This window comes from Amblyraja radiata, chromosome 1 (genome assembly GCF_010909765.2).
Source record: "Amblyraja radiata isolate CabotCenter1 chromosome 1, sAmbRad1.1.pri, whole genome shotgun sequence".
NCBI lineage: Eukaryota > Metazoa > Chordata > Chondrichthyes > Rajiformes > Rajidae > Amblyraja > Amblyraja radiata.
The window spans coordinates 90808368-90828579 of NC_045956.1; the positions used below are offsets into that span (position 1 = coordinate 90808368).

A 20212-nucleotide genomic window follows, 5' to 3' on the forward strand; every position below is an offset into this window, starting at 1 on the left:
GTCCTTCCATTGTGGTTTTCTGGGTTCTGAGGTGGCCAGTAAAACCAAACTCGTCGATAGAAATTACTGGAGTTGTCTAACAGAGTGAGTGGGTGGGTAGCTTTTGAGGTTGTGTGTTTCTAATGGATTGGCTTCAAGATCCTCAATGCGATCCTGATTGCCGCTTCTCCATTTTGAGTGGTCGTGGGCTTATCTAAACATGCAATCAATGCCAAGCATCCCCTTCTGTACATGCGATTGATGCAACAGATGAAAATGGTAGCCTACAACATAGATCTAAAGAACAACAGTTCCTCCTAAAAAAGACTCTAATTTTGTGCTGTGTCACTCCAGTTGGTACATATCTTTGCCCTGGTTCACATTGATTTCAGCTTTGTTAAGGTGGTTTAATGCCAAACTCAGTGTTAGCCTGACTTGACTTTTTTTCATAAACACGTTGTGAGGCCTATTAAAATTCTGTGTGCCAATGCCTAGTTTAACAGCTAATTTGTCGACATAAGATTAAACCTTGGCTCTTCCTGGTAGGAGCCTTGTGTTCACTCCCAGACCATTGATGGAGTGAAAAATGCATTCTAAACTATATAGGAAAATGTGGACATTTTGGATAAATTCAGTTTGTGATAGCTCTTTGAAAGCAAAATAACTGAGAATGTAAACTAATAAAAAAGAAACAAAGTCAAGAAACTGCAAATAGTAATGAAATAAAATTTGATTTTGTTTTTGGAACACCACCAGCGTGTTTTGTGCAACATTTAATGCTGATTTATTGACCCAGGTTGTTCATTTAGCAGAGATGATCTGCTAAGATATTCCAACTTTACCCGGAGAAGTGTGAATGAAGTTTAGGACTCGTGTAGTCCAGAATGGTAGACACAAAATGCTGGAGTAACTCAGCGGGATAGGCAGCATCTCTGGAGAGAAGGAATGGGTGACGTTTCGGGTTGAGACCCTTATTCAGACTTGTGTTAAGCAGGTCATCTGATTCAGGCCACTGTATTCCTGAAATAGTCCAGCAGTGAGCATAGCCACCAGCAGTTGAGCACCAGTTCAGCGGTGGGGGGTGGGGGACTGCTGTGCAGCAATAGAAAATAGAAGGTAACACTCTTGAATTAATTGGATTTAATTTTTTTAACTTTTTTTTTACTGATTATTCCAGTCTTTTAATTTTGTTACTGTATCAGAATTTAACATTTTAATAACCTTTTCAGCAAATTTTGACTGTCTTTGAAGGTTTGTGCATATCAGAGACGTTCAAACCCCTTCATTGCTTTGGCAGCCAATAGGCCTAGAAATGTAGCTTAACATCTCTCAAGGCAAGTCCGTTATAATCCAAAGACCTTCAGCTGGGAGACAACTTCCTAAAGGGAAATTGCTCCTTAAGATGTCAAAGTACAAATGAATTCAATGGCAGCAACCCAAGCTAGTGCAAGATCTAGACTGATACAAGGCAACAGTTTAAAATACTTCATGAAATTGAGTTTGTCTTTGTGAAAGGTGAAATTTCATTAAGGTAGCTCAATTTGTCCTACTCTTTATATATACCCCTTAAGGCTAACAGTTTTTTTTTTCTTTTTAGTATGCATTGCATCAGGAACAAAGGTGGCATTATTTAACAGACTTCGTTCACAGACCGTCAGCACACGGTATTTACACGTGGAAGGAGGGAACTTCCATGCAAGTTCACAACAGTGGGGAGCATTTTACATCCATCTATGTTAGTATCTGCAATTAACTTTATCTTTGTCCACTTATGCATTATTGATTTGTACCTTTTTATGTTAAATTTTCATATAGCTATCTTCACGTAAAATGAAATCCCCAATGTAATATTTCTCAACAATAAAGCAGAATTGTAGGCTGAAAACATGAATGTTAATTCTGCAAAGAGTAATGCTGCCAGAAAATTCACTACCATTTATGATACATAAATTATGCATGCTCAGATAGCTTGAAAATGGGAGGTATTACAATTCAAATACTAGAATTTTGGGGGGTAAATGACCACGGGACAATTCAAATGAGATTCAAAATGAGGGATGCTTTTCAAAGATCTGAAAATAGTGGGAAACAGTGTCTACTGAGAATGAGGAATTTAGAGATTAGCTTTCAGAGAAAAAATGCACTCGAGATGTGGTTTAGTGAATTGCAATCTTGTTTCTGAGTCCGAAGCTTCTGTTTTGAGGGCCCACCTCAAGAGACTTGAGCACAGAAATCTTGGATTTGACAATCCAGCTGCATTAGAGCTGCTGGTTTTTTGGTTGAGCTATCTGGCCTGGTCAGTGTAAAAGTGTCAATCAACGTAACTAAAATCAGGTGGTTGTCATGTTGCTCTTTAACAAGGCTTGCTCTGCATAAGTTGGCTACCACACTTGTCCATTACAAAAATGACCATATCTGGAAAATAATTGAAAGGGGCATCCAGAAAGACAGAATATAACATAAATAGTTTATTTTAGCTTTAATGGGTCTAAAACATAACATTACCTGAGGGCAAACCAGGATTTTAAAACTTAGCTACCGATTTTCAAATGTTCCACATGCATTGCAAATACAGATGTAATCTCAGATGTAACTTTTGTGTTCATGAAAGGAAGAGGGATGGAAAATGGGGAATCAATGAGAAAGACAACCTGGTGTCAGTTCTAGTCAAAATAGTGGAATTCCTTTGGGCAAATGACCACGGGACAAATCAAATAACTGCATAAAACTGATTTATGCAAGGGAAAGCGCATCTGAGAAAGCAATGTTTTGAAAATATCACCAGTAGAATAGATTAGCGCAAATTTTATTTGATAAATATTGAACATTAGGGTTGAACGGATTGATTATCACTGATTGAGGTTTGGTTAATGGATAGAAACTGAAAAGTTGGGAACGAATGGGAGTTATTGTGAGTTACAACTGTTTCTTTGATGGTTGGCTTTTTACTATCCATGTCATTACTTTATGTGCGTACACTAATACAGCTAAGTAATTGACAAACCTGGGAAACAGTTAATTCTGCCAAAGGCACAAACGGATTAAGGATACGAGCTGTGTGGTAAATTTCGAGGTTATCAGTTCAGTTGAAAATTGAAAAGCTTGCCTTTTTTTAAAAATGTGATAGTGGAATATTAGTTTACTAAATGCAGGTGCAGCCAGTACCAAAATGATGTGTTAGAAAAAATATTTGTTTGGAAGAGATAAAGAAATCCTGCTAATCCAGACATTGTTGACATCACATCTAGATGTACACGTCTTGTGCAAAAAAGGATATATTTAAAGTGAGTGCAATAAAGGTTCCAGGAGAGATTGAATGGACTAGGCTGCAGTTTAAGAGAACAAAATGTGTCTTTGTAAAATACTAGGATCTGTAATAAATAATTTAAAATGATCATTGGGTTCATATTAAGCACTGAAATATGCAGATCGTTGCTGTATTTGGGTGTTCTGCATGTGAGGTTCACTATACCCTATCCAACTGGCTTTTTACATGGAAAACGTGTTCTTTGCAAATATCTCTCCAATATCTTTAGTGGAGTCAGTGATATGAAAACAGTTTCTACAACAATCTCTTAGGTCATTAATAACGGCTCTTGTGCATGAATGTCACTTGTTTCTCATCAATCACAGTGGTAAACAATTATTTGTATTTTGTGTCCACCGTACGATGATTGTTATGGTTACGTGGTTCAGCTTTGCATGGATTCACTGATTGTCAGTTTGGACTAACAGTCATCTGCAACATTAGTTTTAAAATCTCTCTTGCTTGTGTATCTTTCAGCTCTGTACTATCGTCAAGACTTAACTAGTTAGAATCCCATCAGGCCATTGTTTTACTCATTAAACTAGTCCTCCGAAATGTATCCTGTTTTAAGTCATACCAAAACAAATAGAAAAATAAAAAACTGCAGATGCTGGAAATCTGGAAATAAAAACAAAATGCTAGAAATATCCATCAGGTCAGGCAGGATATGTGGAGGACCAAACAAAATCAGTGTTCAGATTGATAATTGGTGTGTTTCATTTCAGCACTTTTTTGGAATTCCAACGCTTGCCATCTCTGTATTCATTAACGTAAATTAACTTCCAGATAAATATAGCCTCTTTAAAAAAAAAAAAAATCAACATTGTTGTCAAATTCCTTTGTAGCCTTTCTGCTCCCTATCATTTTTTTATTCCTGCTATGCAACCCTCACTATGCTATGCCAATTCTTTCCTTGTTTATCTTTAAACTTGACCCCTCCAACAATGGTGGTCATTCACTCAATTGTCCTGGTGCTAGGTTATGGAGTTCCCGTCTTGGTCTTCTACTTCACCTCTTTAGTTTCTGGTTGACTGCCTTAATATCTCATGGTCCAATGTCGTAACTCATTTCATGGTCTCTGGAGTAGGCTCATAGAATCAGCAATTTATACAGTTTGGAACAGGCCCTTTGGACCAACTCATCCATGCTGACCAATAAGATGCAACTACACGTCCCATTTGCACATATTTGGCCCATTTCATTCTCAACCTTTCCTAAGTATGTATCTGTCCATGTCTTTTAAATACTGTTATAGTACCTGCTTCAACAGCCTCCTTTGGCAGCTCAATGCACATACCCAACACTCGCTTTGTGAAGAATTTGCTCCTTGGGTTCCTATTTAATCTTGCCCATCTTACCTTAAATCTTTGAACATAATACTTAATTCCCCTCAGCTGGGTAAAATACTGTGCATTCACCCTATCTATTCCCCTTATGCACTTCTATAAGATCACCCCTCAGTCTCTTATGCTCGAAAGAATATAGTCCTGGCCTCCAACCTTATTAAGTCCTTCGAGTCCTGACAGCATCCTTGTAAATTTTCTCTGCACTCTTTCGAGCTTAATGACATCTTTCCTATAACATGGGGACCAAACTGACCACAGCATACCAAATGTGGCCTTGCCAACATCTTGTACAACTGTAATATAACATCTCAACTTCTATGCTCAGTACTCTGAAAAAGGCCAAGTACCAAGAGTCTTTAGTGCCCTATTTACCTCTGACATCATTTTCAGGGGAATATGTACCTGTATTCCTTATGTGTCCCTAATGTGAATATGTACCACTGTTACTCCAGCATTTTGTGTCGATCTGCACTCCTAGATTCCTCCGCTCTGCAACACCCCCCAGGGACATGCCCTTCACTGTGTGGGTCCTGGCCTAGTTTGACTTCCCAAAATGAAACACCTAGCACTTATCTGCATTAATCTCCAATAGCCATTCCTCAGCTCACCTGCCCAGCTGATCAAGATCCTTCTGTAATTTTTGATAACCATCTACACTGTCTACAATTCCACCTATTTTAGTGTCATCTGCAAACTTACTAATCGTGTCGTACATTCGCATCCAAATCATTGGTGTAAAACACAAACAGCAATGGTCCCAGCACCGATTCCTTCAGTGCTCCCTTCAATATTGCAGAAAGCTGCTGTGTAACAACACACTATCACTTATTTTATCAGGGTGAGAATGTTTCAGGCAAAGTACCATTTATAGCCCATTCCTAATTGGCAGAAGACCGCTGAGTATAAAAAAAATAAAATGCTTATATTTCTCAGCAGATTAGGCAGCATTTGTGGAGATAGAAGCAGAATTTACATTACAAGTTATGTAATTTTCAGCAGAATTCAGAAAACTTAATCAAAAAGTTAATTTATAATGCAAGGTTTCATTTAGTAAGCTACATCGTGTGAAACAAGGATGACATGTAGGAGGGAAGGTATACCTGATCATCTGCAAAGTAGTTGTTTTAATCAACATTATCAACTCTGCCATGTTTTCACAGGCAAGGATTTGAATTCACTATATTGTTTGTTAATATAAATATTCTGATTATCAGACATTTATATGCACTGTCCCTCCCACTTCTCTGAAAAATTCTAGCTGGTTGTATTCCACCTGTTAGAGCTAGTCCAACTACTCTTTTCTGATTTACAATATCTCTACTGATTCCATTGCAGCTACTGTATTCATATCTCCTGCAGATTTGACAGCTTTGTTTCTTTTCTGCATCTGGTTTAACCATGTTGGGAACATTGCTGTCTTTGCACTAACCTCAGAGACATTGGACTTGGTGGAGCTACTTTCTCCAATTATCCTTGCTTTTCCCATCACTCCCTCCCTTTTCTGGCTTTCAGTGAAGGAATGACTGAAGTACATTGCTAAGCTTTAAGCCCCTGTCCCACTTACGTGTCCTTGGCACGCTAATTACACGACCTCGTGGCCGCGTTGAGGCGCGACGGTCCCGCGAGATTTCATGCGCCCGCACAGCCGTCTGGAGCGCGTGACGTCATTTGAAGATGGACACAAAATGCAGGAGTAACTCAGCGGGACCGACAGCATCTCTGGAGAGGAGCAATGGGTGATGTTTTTGGTCGAGACTCTTCTGTCTGAAAGAAGGGTCTTGACCCGAAACGTCACCCATTGCTTCTCTCCAGAGATGCTGCCGATCCCACTGAGTTACTCCAGCATTTTGTATCTATCTTCAATTTTCTTGGCCCCGCTCTGGGAGTAGAAGTGGGGGCGGATCCAGACCGCAACGGCCGTGAGCCCCAGGCCGAGTTCAGCGATCGTTTGCGTGCTTCTGCTGCTGTTGGAGGTGAGACGTTGCGTCGCGCCAGGGTATTGGGCCTGTCCCACTTTGGCCGTCAGTTACGCGACGCCGTTGGCACGCAAAGATTTCGTTCGCTAAAAAATTTCAGCGATATCGCGCACAACTACATACCCCTCCGTGCTTCTCAGTGTGACCAGCCCCGCGCGGCCACACGATGCCCGTGCGCCTCTACACGACGACGAGGTCGCGTAATTTGCGTGACAAGTACACATAAGTGGGACAGGCCCTTAACTCAGTGTTAAGAAGATAGAACAGTACAGCATAGGAATAGGCCCATGTGTTAAATTTAACTAATCCCTCTGTCTGCACATGATCCACATTCCTCCACCCTGAATATTCATATGCTTATCTGAATCCTCTTAAATGCCACTAATCCTATCTGTTTCCTTCACCAACCCTGGCAATGTGTTCCAGGAACGTATCATCATGTGTAAAAACAAAACTTGTTCTGCATATTTCCTTTTATCTTTCCCTTTCCTACCTTAAAACTATGTCCTTTTGTATTTGACTTTTCCACTCATGGGGGGGGGGGGGGGGGGGGAAGAGCACTGACTGTATAACCTATCTGTGTTTCTCATAATTGTATAAACTTCCAATAGATCTTCCATCAGCCTCTGACACTTCAGAGATAATTCAAGTTTGCCTAACCTCTCTTTGTAGCAAATACCCCCTAGTCCACGCAGTATTTTACTAAACCTCTTCTGCACCTTCTCCAAAGTCTCCACATCCTTTCTTTGATGGATTGACCAGAACTGCATATAAGACTACAAAGCTTTGGTTGGGCCACATTTGGAAAGCTGCAACATTGCATCCTGACTCTTGTACTCAAGGCCCAGCCCAATAAAGACAAGCATAAAATAACCCTTATTTTTCTATTCGTGTTGCTGTGGACTTAGACCCCAAGATCCTTCTGTGCATCAATGCTGTTAAGGGTCCTGCCATTAATTTTATACTTTCCCCTTAAATTTGACCTCACAAAGTGCAACACCTCATACTTGCCGGGATTAAACTCCATCTGTCATCTCTCCGCCTATATCTGAAATGGATCTATATATACTGCTGTATCCTTGACAGCCTCCTTCACTGTCTACAACTCCCCATTTTTTCATATCATTTACTAATCAACCCATCTACATTTTAACCTAAGTCATTGATGTATATCACAAACAGAAATTCTAGCACTGGTGTCTGCAGAACGCCACTGGCCATAGACCTCCAGCCAGATCAACACTCTTCCACTACTATTCCATCTTTTTAGGGTAAGTCAGTTCTGAATCCAGATTACTGTGGATCCCATGTATCTTAATCTTTTGGATCAATCTACCATGCAGAACCTTGTCAAATACCTTATTAAAGTTATTAATGTACAAATAATTCTCCAAGCTTTTCCTGTTAATGTTTGCCCATTATAAATGGGTAAAATTAGCTTACTCTGCCAACATGATTTTTGGAACCAATCTATCATTTCAATTATTTTATTTATAAAAGCACTGTTTTCAATCAGTTTTTAGTTGGAATTCTGGCTATGAGATTGAGTAGAGAAATCTTTATTCTCATCTGATCCTGCAGTGCATGGTCTTTTACTCTTCGCCTGGCTATATTACACCCTCGTGTCTCCTCCAGGTGCTTGAGAAGGGAGGAGCTCTGTCAGGCAGACTAGACCCACCACCTTCTCCCGTGCCACCTGTGTACTCTTGCTCTCCCTGTTTGGTCCAGCTATCTTGTTGATACAGGTGGCAAAGTGCAATTGAAATGAAGGCCAATGAAGGCAATTGCGAAAACTCTGGCTTGGTTTTGCCAGTTGTGGAACCTGTAAATGAGAGCTTATTTAGTTAAGATGCATTTAGTTAACCTAATACTGAAAAACAATTTAATTAGCTAAAATTGATAAAATGATTTTGCCAATAAAAGGCATAGTTATGAACTTTCAAGCAAAATATTTTTCTAAAAACATAACTGGCCTAAAAGGAAGCAGTATCTAAAATGGCATTGCCAGGAAGACTGCGCCTTGCTGCTGGATTTTGGAAACATTTGTGAGTTTGGGCCTTCTGAATCTGTCAGTGGGTTGTGGACTTTGATTAAAGGTGCACAATTGCATTTGTCTCGTGCCAATCATTATCTAATCAATTTGATGCAAACCAACATTAGCCCTTAAAAGAGGTCGTTATTGAACACAGCTGTTGGTTACTGTAATACAAAGAGTGACAGAATAATGTAAAAACGGTTAATCAGGAAATGATGTACTTGTGATTCATCAGGGAGAAAAGAATTTATAGAACATTTATTGCTATTTCAGAAATGTGTTTGATATTTTGAACGGGTTCCTTGAATAGGTAATTAAATATGTAAAAAAACACCTTGGTTATCAAGTTCTTACTGTAAATATTTTTGTTATCTGCAGTGGATGATGAAGAATCGGAGGGTGAAGAATTTACAGTCCGTGATGGATACATTCATTATGGTCAAACAGTGAAGCTTGTGTGCTCTGTTACTGGGATGGCACTACCCAGACTGGTACAGTGGCTTTTATTTGCTTGTCTTTGATAGCGTTGTATTCAAGCATTATAGTTTGGAATTTTGTGTTTTGCTATTTTTATATCATAAAAGCAGAGAAGTTTCTGCAAGATGACAGTTATTTGATTATTGCCAGACCTTCAATTCCTTCCTTCCAGAAGACCTATTTTTTCTTCTTGTTATTCTAAGAGATTGCAGTAGGATTGTTCCATTTCGTCCCTCATCCTGCTCAATAGTTCAATAAGAACATGGTTGGTCATTTACTCAGTGCCACTCGCGCAAAAACCTCCATATCCTTAATTGCCTTAATATCTAAAAATCTATCAATCATGCTCTTGAATGCACCCAGTGACTGGGTAGAAATTTCAAAGATCTCATTCCTCTAGGTGAAAACTCCAGACTGCAGATGCTGCTAAAACTGTTGGAAGATCAGACATCAGAAAGGGATAGTGGATATTCAGACAGCATCCGTGGAGACAAAGGGACAGTTGAGTTTTGACTTTAGAGATACAGCGCGGAAATAAGCCCTTCAGCCCACTGAGTCCGACAAGCGATCCCTCGTACACTAGCACTTTCATACACACTTGGGACAATTTACAATTTTTACTGAAGCCGGTTAACCTGCAAAACCTGTACATCTTTGGAGTGGGAGGAAATTGGAGTACCAAGAAAAAACCCACAGAGAGAATGTACAAACTCCACACAGACAGCAGTTAAGGTTGGTATCTAACCCGGGTCTCTGGTGCTATGAGGCAGTAACTTTACTGCTGCGCCACTGTACCACCCTTCGTTTCAGGTCAAATTAGTGCTTCAGGGTAGAGGGGTGAGCTAACAGATGATGGGTGATGGACAGATGGAGCTCGGTTTAGGGAATGATCAGTTGATTTCTATTTGTGGTATTTATGGGGAGGGAAAGGAGTGTTTAATACGAGTGCCTTAATTTTTAAATAATAGGTCAGATTATGTTAATTCTAAATGACACCTGTAATCAGTCCTCCATTCACCACCTCACTGCTGCATTTTCCCTGCAACTGTTTGGCACCAACAGTCTTGAGCTCTTGCTTCTACAGCTGTCCCATGAGCAGAATGGTGAATTGGTCTCTAGATGTCGTATCCTGAGGACTCCTGCTCTCACCCCTCCCCATGTATAATTTTGGTCATTTATGAGGCAATAATTTAAATTGTCTGATAGCAAAATAGTTGAAATTGATTTAATTTAAAAAAATAATAAAAATGTGTTAAAACACTTCTGTTAACTGTGTAAAAAGTGAAATAAAAATAAACGTAAAATGACCATGATAAAGAAGATTAGCTCGTCTATTTAAATGAATGTGGATAAGCTGAAAGTGCCAGAGGTGAGGAACTGTTTGCAAAGTGCATTTGCCACCTCTGGTGGCAAGTTACAAGATGTGCAAGGCAGAGCAATGTGCTGACATTTTATCTCCAGTGGGACCCATACTTGTGCACTCAGCGGAACTGCTGGCTCGTCATCAGCACGATCCAAAAAATGCTGAACTCTTTACGAACTCTAAAAGACTGAAGCTTGATTTTTTTAAACTTTTTTCCAAATGTTGAAATTTCTGGCATAGTAACTTTACAAAAACATTGGTCTTCATGTCTGAACCCGCAAAGTTTTTTAATTATACAAAGTGTTATATTGAGCACTTGTGTTACAGAGGTGAATCTCAAGTTATTTCAGTTTGAGGCACACGGTGCTTTTACGTCCAGGTTAATAGGCATCCTGAATGATGTACCCATCAGTTAAGCAATGGTGTACAAACTCGTTGACAAATTGCCATCTTGTGTTTTTGGAAACTTACCATTTGCAGTTTCCTCATTCTGAAGGTCTTGCATTTGAAAACATTTTTCCTTTCTACAATAGGTTTGTGCTTTTCATCCATTGTAAATTGAATTTCCTTTATTGTCATTCAAACAAGTTTGAACGAGATTTTGTACCATGCAGTCATGACAGAAAAAAAGTACCAAAACACACAATTTAGCACAAACATCCATCACAGTGAATCTCCAGGCACCTCCTCACTGTGATGGAATGCAAAAAGACATATCACTTCCTTGCTTGTTCTCCCGCTGCATCGAGGTGATAGAGGCTCTCTATTTTGAAGCTAGGTGATGGTAAATCCCGCGGCTGATTTTAAGCTCCGCGAACGGGCAGATTCAAACTCCGCGATTCGGGATGGACGAAGCTGCTGTTGCGGGAGCTCCCGAAAATCGGTCACCAACGAGGGACCTGCGAGCTCCCGATGTTACCGTCCACAGGGCTCGTGGCCGGAAGCTCCGAAGTCGGGTCACAGCCACAGCGCCACCACAGCCTCCGAAGTCAGCCAGCTCCGCGATGGTAAGTCCACAGGCTCTGCCACCGGAGCCCCCAAGGTCGATTCCAGTTGGAGGCCGCCAGCTCCACGATATTAGGCCTCAGTGCAGACGGAGACGGAGATACGACAAGGAAAAGGTCGCGTCCCCATTGAAGGACGAGATTTTAAAAAAGTTTCCCCCACCCTCCACATATACACAACTAAAAATAGACTAAAACATACATCTAACAAGACTAAAAGAAAACAAAAAAAGGAAAGACAGACGGACTGCAGGCGAGCCGCAGCTGCTTGGGCAGCGCCGCCACTTCCGGATGTAATAAGTAAGCTGGTAGTTAAATCATTCATGTCTTTGTGTTTATGTGAGCAATCTCAAATGGAAGATACCAGATTTGGAAGTTGTGATAAGACGGCCATTTCTGTCATATCTTTGATTATTAAGTTTACCCCAGAATCCAGTAAACTGACCTCGACCATGTTGATGTTTTACAGATAATTCGGAAAGTGGATAAGCAAACTGCGTTATTAGATGCAGATGATCCAGTTTCGCAACTCCATAAATGTGCATTTTATCTCAAGGATACTGAAAGGATGTACCTGTGCCTTTCACAAGAAAGGATTATCCAATTCCAAGTAAGAAAGTATTGATTTTTTAAATGACCGTAAGCAATGTCGATGGACAAACCTCACAGATTGAACAGTCTTTGTGGTAGTCGTTGCTGAGGTAATGCCAATCTTGGATCTGTAATCTGTCCAGAAGAGTAATTGGGTCAGTTGTATTACACATCACCTCACACATTACAGATTCTAGCCTGCATCAATCAACCATCATCATAGCCACACAGCCTACAAAGCTTTGCTGGTATGACCAAGGCAGCTTTTCTCTGCAGCACAGCAAGATCCAAGCGGTGACCAGGCAGAAGGAACCAAGCCGAAGCTCAAGGATCATACTAATTTCTGACATTTTAAAATATTTTGAGGAAAGTCATTGATAATAACAACGATTTTACAAATTTAATTTGATTCATATGCAAGTGTTATTACTTAATTAAATATAAACATGATAAACAAATTTACTTAAACACTGTTTCCAAATTAAAGATGCGACCCCAAATAGCGTCACCCAGCGTGGCAACAGGCTCTTCAGCCCAACTTACCCACACCGACCAACATGCCCCATCTACACTAGTTCCACCTGCCTGTATTTGGCCCATATCCTTTTACTTATCCAATTCATTTACTTGTCCAATTGTCGATTAAACGTTGTGATAGAATCTGTGTCAACGTCCTCCTCTGGCAGCTTATTCCATATATCCACCACCCTTTGTGTAGAAAAAAACGTTGCCCCTCGGGTATCTATTAAATCTTTCCTCCCTCATCTTAAACTTATGTCCTCTGGCTCTTCATTCCCCTACTCTGGGTAAAAGACTCTGTGCATTTGCACTAACTAATCCCATCATGAACTTATACACCTCTATAAGACCACTCCTCATCCTCCTGCACTCCAACAAATAAACTCCTAGCCTGCTCTAACTTCTCCCTTGAACTCAGGCCCTTGAGTGCCAGCAACATCCTCGTGAATCCTCTCTGCACCCTTTCCAACTTGACAGCATATTTGAAGTTGGGTGATCAAAATTGAACACACATTTCCAAATATGGCTTCACCAATGCCGTGTACAACAAAAACATAATCTCCCAACTTCTATACTCGATACTCTGACTGATGAGGGCCAAAGTAGTGAAAGCTGCCTTGACCACCCTATCCACCTGTGATGCCACTTTCAAGGAACTATGTATCTGCACTCTTATATTCATCTGCTCTACAACACTCCCCAGAACACTGGCATTCACTATGAAGTCCAGCTCAATGCAACATCTCACACTTGTATGTATTAAACATCATTAATCATTCCTCAGCCCACCTGCCCAACTGATCAAGATCCTGATGCAATTTCTGATAACCACCTTCACCACCCACTTTTGTGTCATCCTCAAACTTGCTAATCATGCCTGTACGTTCTCATCCAAATCATTGATATAAACCAAAAACAGCAAAGGGTCCAGCACTGACCCTGAGGCACATCACTAGTCACAAGCCTCCAGTCTAAAGAACAACCTTCCACCATCACCCTCTGCTTCCTTCCATGAAGAAATTCTGTATCCAGTCAGCTGGCCCTCCCTGGATCTCATGCGATCTAACCTTTCTGAGCAGTCTACTATGTGGAACCTTATCAAATGTCTTGCTGGAATCTATATAAACAATGTCTACGGCTGTGTCCTCATCAGTCTTTTAAGTTAGTATTTCCCGGCAATGAAGACGTTATTTTTTACTCAAAAATAAGGCACGAAAATTTACCTGCATCTTGAAGGCCGAAGGTTTGGTTGTTAGCCAAGAAAGATAGACTTGGCTATCCCTCAGTACAGCAACATCAAGAACGATGTTGCTGTACTGAGGGATAGCCAAGTCTATCGGATAGCCATCTATCCCTCATTGCTGGCAGCTGATGGGAAGTGGCTGTAAAGTGGGAAGCGACTGTAAAAGGAGGGGGCGATGTTCCTTTCACAGCGTGTGGGGAGTCTGGCCAGGGGTAAAGAAGCGGGGAGGGCATGAGCATTGAGAAGGAGGGGATCGGGAATCATGCCAGCAATCACTCACTGCTGCTGCGGCGCTCCGGACGCGGCGCCACCGCATTGGGGCTGGAGAGGGAAGTAGCTTGAGTGGCTGCGAGCAGCCGCTTAGACCAGACAGTGGAACGGGCCTCCACTTCAGCGCCTTCTGCCGGCCTGCCCGCCGGCCAGTCACGGTGTCCTTCGGCACAGGCGCAACCGGTGGAGGTGGTGGTTGGCGGGTAGCTACTGGGCGGAAAGCTGGCTGCTCCGTCCCGGGCTCTCTCTTTCTACTAGTCCCGGAACAGGCGACCTGGGCGCTACAGCCAGTCCCAGGGCAGGCGACTTGGGAACTGCAGATAGTCCCGGGGGATCTGGGAACTACAGCTAGTCCTGGGTCACGCAGCCGACCAGGGTGTCACAGCCGACCTGGGTGTCACTGCCAGACCTGGGGAAAGCGAGCCGTCCTGGGGACGCAAGGGATCTGGGAGCTGCAGCCAGTCCCGGGGCACGCAGGCAATATTGCCGATCCCTGGACTAATCCAAACCCTTGATCCTGTCCCGCCATCCTTTTTTCAAAATTTCGCACCTTAAATTTGGGGTGCGTCTTCGACGCAGGTGCGTCTTCATTGCCGGGAAATATGGTACAAGTGAAATGAATTTGCCAGCAACGGTACAATGAAAAAGAACACAAAAACGCATCAAAAACATTTAACACAAACATCCACCACAGCATTCATCACTGTGGTGGAAGGCACAAAATTTGGCCAGTCCTCCATTTTCACCCGTGGTCGGGACCTCAACCCCCGTGGTCGCGTACCACAGACGTTTGGCTAACAGGTCTGTAGTTCCCAGGCTTTTCCTTGCAACCCTTATTAAACAGAGGTTAAACTTTAGCCTCTTTATCCCTTTTTTAAACAGAGGTTAAACTTTAACCGTCATGCAGTCCTCCCTAGTATATAATGATGACTTTACATATCTCAGCCAGGGCTCCTGCAATTTCTTCTCCAGCTTCCCACAATGTCCTTGGATATACCTGAGGTGGTCCAAGATGTTCAGCACCTCCTCGACAATAATACTGACTGTCCTCTAGTCGCTTCCATTAACTGTGTCAAGTTTCCCAGTCTTCACATCTTTCTCCAAAGTAAACACAGAGGAAAATACTTATTAAGGACCTTGCCCATCTCCTTCGGCTGCACACAGAGATGTTTGCTTTGGTTTCTAAGGGACCCCATTCTCTCTCTAGTCACCCTATTTCCCTTAATGTACAAAACAAATCTCTTGATTTCCCTTAATACTATCTGCCAGAGCTATTTACTGCCCCACTTTTGCCCCTCTGATTTCCTTCTGAAGTATGTTCCTCAGTTCCTGTAACTTCTCCGAGGGTACACTTGATTCCAGCTTCCTATACCTGTCCCATGCCTCCTTTTTCGTGTCCTGTGCCTCAATTTCTCTCGTCAGCCAAGCTTCCTTACCTGCTTTGACCTTCACTCATACAGGAACATGCATGCCCTGAACTCTTTGTCACCACACTTTTAAAACATCCCACTTACTGGACGTTTGTTTGGCGACAAACGACCTATTCCAGTCAACTTGAGCAGGTTTCTGTCTGATACCATCAAATTTAGCCTTGTCCAAATTCAGAATTTTAACTCATGGGCCTGCCCTGACTTAATCCATAATCCATGGGGATGATTGGGTTAACATTAGATCGCTGATCCCAAAAGGCTCGCCCACCAACACTTCAGTCACTTGCCCTTCCAAATTTCCCAAGAGTTGATCCAGCTTTGCCATCTCTCATGTAGGGCCGTCTACATATTGTCTGAGGACATTTTCTTGAACAATTTCACAGATTCCACCCTGCCCAAGCCTTGACACTGTTTATATCCCAGTCTATATCAAGAAATGCCCCCAGCTGTGAGGCTCAGCATTTTCCATAATGCCCCTGACCCGACAGTGTGTCCAGTTGCATACCTCTGCCTTGTGTGTGAAGAAGAAATGGTCAAGATACCAGGACCATCGACGTAGTCTGTATAGCCTTCAGCAAAACCTTTAAGGTTTTACCTGACAGGCTGCTCTGGAAGGTTAAATCACATGGGGATTCAGGGAGAGCTAGCTAACTGGATGTAGAATTATCCTTGTGGTGATGGAAGGTTGCTGATCAGACTGAAGACCTGTTACTCTAGTTGTGTCTCAGGGATTGGTAGTGATCTCATTGCTGTGTTATCTAAATCACCAATTTGGTTGAGAATGTATAAAGCATGGTTAGAAAGTTTGCAGATGACAAAAATATGTAGTACCGTAGACAATGAAAATAATTATCAAAAAGGATAGTCAGTGAATTTAGTATAGAGGTTGTGACATTATGTTGCAATTGCTCGAGGCATTGCAGAGGCTGCACTTGGAATATTGTGTTCAGTTTTGGTCATCCTACTGTAGAAAAGATGCAATTAAGCTTGATGTATTCAAGAGAGATTTAGAAATAGCTCTTAGGGCTAATGGAATCAAGGGATATGTGGAGAAAGCAGGGACGAGGTAATGATTTTGGATGATCAGCCATGATCATATTGAATGACGGTGCTGGCTCGAAGGGCCAAAATGGTCTACTCCTGCACCTATTGTCTATGTTTAAGCTGGAAGGGGCGCAGAGAAGATTTACAAGCAGAGTAAAAATGTAATAAAGAACTGCAGATGCTAGTTTATACCAAAGATGGACACAAAATGCTGGAGTAACTCAAAGGGTCAAGCAGCATTTCTGGAGACAATGGATCTGTGATGATTTGGAGTGGGACCCTTCTTCAGACTGATTGTACAAGGGAGAGTGCTTATCATTCTCTGTCCTTATCTGTCTCTACATATCAGCCACCAGCTGTTGTCTCCTATTTCTATCCTTCACCTGGTTACGCATATCATCTGCCTTAGCCCTCCTCCTCGTGTGTTTATACTGGCTATCTCCTCTCTGCTCTCTCAATCAAGGTGTTGCAAGGTTTTGACCCAAAACATCAACTATCCCTTTGCTTCTACAAATGCTGCCTCACCTGCTGTGTTTCTCAAGCAGTTTGTTTTTTTGCTTCTGATTTCAACATCTGCAGCCTCTTATGTCTCCGTCTACATTGAATTTCTCCCAAGTGAAAGTTTAGTCTGTAGTTTAGCAATTAAATCTGGAGATAATGGAAAAATTAAGATTAGGCAGCATCTGTGGAAAGAGAAATTGATAACATTTCAGGTCAAGGAACCATAATCAGAATTGTGAAAGATAGAAAGCAGGTTAATTGAGGCAGCAAATGTGTCTGGTGATGGGCCAAAGGCAGGAGAATGAAGTTGAGAGAGAAAGATAGATCAGCCATGTTTGAATGGCAGAGTAGACTTGATGGGCCGAATGGCATTCTGCTCCTGGAACTCATGAACATGAGCAAAGATGATGAGGCACAAAGGGGGGCAGCAGGGAATGAATATAAATAAATGAAATAGTTTAACCATTAAATGCACAGTTAAAATGCTTTTATCCATGTAACGTCACCTTCTGGGATGTGTTCGTAGACCAGAATACCAAAATGAAAGAACAAAAGAAGGGTAGGGGGCAATAGCAAAGGCAAATGGCCAGTGTTTACAGCATTTTCTGTTATTATTTCAGATTTGTAATGTCAGCAATTTTTTATTTTCATGTTTTTCAGTTATAATTATAATAATAATTTGTGCAAAGTTAATTCGGATAAATATTTTGATAAATTAATTGTATGCTATCTTTGATAAATAATGTCCCAACTAATTTAATCAGTATTTTTAATCATAAGATCATAAAATATAGGAGCTGAATTTGGCCGTTCAGCCCAAGTCTGCTCCGCCATTCGATCATGACATCTATTTTTCCCTCAACCCTATTCTCCTGCCTTCTCCATGTAACTTTTAACACCCTTACTAATCAAGAACCCATCAATTTCTACTGTTAAATACCAAACGACTTGGCCTCCACAGTGGTCTATGGCAATGAATTCCCCAGATTCACCACCCTCTGGATAAAGAAATTGCTCCTCAACTCTATTTAAAGGTATATCCTTCTATTCTGAAGCTGTGCCCTCTGGTCCTCGACTCTCCCACTACTGGGAACATCCTCTTCACATTTGCTCTATCAGGTCGTTCGTTATTCATTGTTTCAATGAGATACCCCTCAACCTTAAACTGAGTACAGGCTCAGAGCCATAAAACTCTCCTCTAATGTTAACCCAATCATCCCCAGGATTATTCTTATAAACATTCTCTGGACTCTCTACAATGTCAGCGCATCCACACATCATCCCTCGGACATGGGGCCCAACATTGCTCACAGTATTCCAAATGTGTTCTAACCAGCGCCTATTAAGCCTCAGCAATACATCCTTGAAATTAATGCTAACATAGCATTTGCCTTCCTTATCGGTGGGGGCGCTGCAATTGCGGCAGCCCTGTCAGCAGCGCGTTAGTTTTTTCAACTTTTTTTATTTTTTTTAGTATGTTTTAAAGTATGTTTTTAATGTTTCTTTGTGTGTTTTGTGTGGGGGGTGAGGGGGAAACCGTTTCGGCCGCCGCCTCCATGGAGAGGCGACTTTTTCCAGGTCGCCTCCCCCGTGGCCTAACAGCAAGGATCGGCGCGGCCTTTCCCGGAGACGTGCCCGGGGCTTCAGCGGCGGGTGCAGTGTGGACTCTTGGCGTGGAGCGGGTGAGCCCTCGCTGGAGGGGAGCGCTCCGTTTCGCTGGCCCGGGGCAGCCGGCAGCCTGAAGCCGCGCGCGGTCTGCACAGCTCCAGCTGGCGCGGCGTCTACAGCCCGGGATCCCTCATGGGGGACCCGGGGGAAGAAGAAGCCATCACTGCCGGCCCGCGGCCAACTTCTGGCGCGGTGGCGGCTTACCATCACCCCTGGAGGGGAGCTTCGACCGCCGACCCTGCGGTCTGCAGTGCTTCTGGCTGCGGCGTGGCGGGAACTTTAAACTTTAAATCTCGACCGCCGGCCCGCGGCCTACACCAACTTAAAGCCGCGGTCTCCGGTGGGGAAGAGCCGATCCTGGACTTACCTGGACTTGTACCTTGTCCTTTTACCATCTGGACGCCCGCAGCAACGGCTGCGGAGGGTTGAGGTCCCGACCACGGGGGAAAATGGAGGAGGACTGGCCAAATTGTGTGCCTTCCACCACAGTGATGAATGCTGTGGTGGATGTTTATGTTAAATTTTTATTGTGTTTTTGTGTGTTTTCTTTATCATTGTACCGCTGCTGACATATTCATTTCACTTGCACTTTATGTGCAATGTGACAAATAAACCGTATTGTATTGTATTGTAACTACCAACTCAACCTGCTTTTGAGAATCCTTCACCAGCACTTCCAAGTTCTTTAGCAATTCCAATTTTTGAATCCTGTCCCCATTTAAAAAATAGTTTGTCTTTTATTCCTTCTACCAATGTACATGGCCATACACTTTGCTACGTTGTATTCCATCTGCCACTTCTTTGCCCACTCTCCCAAACAGTCCAAGTCTTCCTGCAAACTGCCTGCTTCCTCAACACTATCTGTCCCTCCACTTATGTTTGTATCATCCGCAAACTTGGCCACAATCCATTAATTCCATCATCCAGATCATTGACATATAAAGTTAAAAATAGCGGGCCTAACAGCGACCCCTGCGGAACACCACTAGTCACTGGCCGCCAACCAGAAAAGGCTCCTTTATTCCCACTCTTTGCCTTCTGCCAGTCAGCCATGCTGGTACCTCACCTCTAATACCAGAGGCACCTATTTGTTTATCAGCCTCACGTGTGACACCTTATCAAAGGCCTTCAGTAAATCTAAGTCAACAACATCCACTGACTCTCCTTTATCTATCCTGCTTGTTACTTCCTCAAAGAATTCAAACAGATTTGTCAGGCAAGATCTACCCTTAACAAAATCATGCTGACTTTGACTCTTTTATCATGTTCTTTCAAGTACCCTGAAATCTCATCCTTAATAATGGACTCTAAAATCTTACCAACTATTGAAGTCGGGCTAACCAGCCTATAATTTCCTTTCTTTTGCTTTGCTTCCTTCTTAAACAGTGGACTTACATTTGTGAATTTCCATTTCCCTGGAACCACTCCTGACTATAGCAATACTTAGTTGATCACGACT

At 42.2% G+C, this 20212-nt stretch overlaps 1 protein-coding gene across 3 annotated transcripts in view; it reads left to right on the plus strand.

The window, feature by feature from the left end:
* The window catches only part of rbpj (recombination signal binding protein for immunoglobulin kappa J region), a 96577-nt gene that overhangs the window by 62185 nt on the left and 14180 nt on the right, over positions 1-20212 (plus strand). For 2 of the 3 annotated variants that reach the window (XM_033026590.1, XM_033026596.1), the window contains exons 6-8: positions 1577-1714; positions 9022-9134; positions 11957-12097. In XM_033026590.1, coding sequence (XP_032882481.1) covers positions 1577-1714; positions 9022-9134; positions 11957-12097 — 392 coding nt within the window. The remainder of the gene's footprint in view (positions 1-1576; positions 1715-9021; positions 9135-11956; positions 12098-20212) is intronic. The other variant, XM_033026602.1, reaches the window with a different exon arrangement.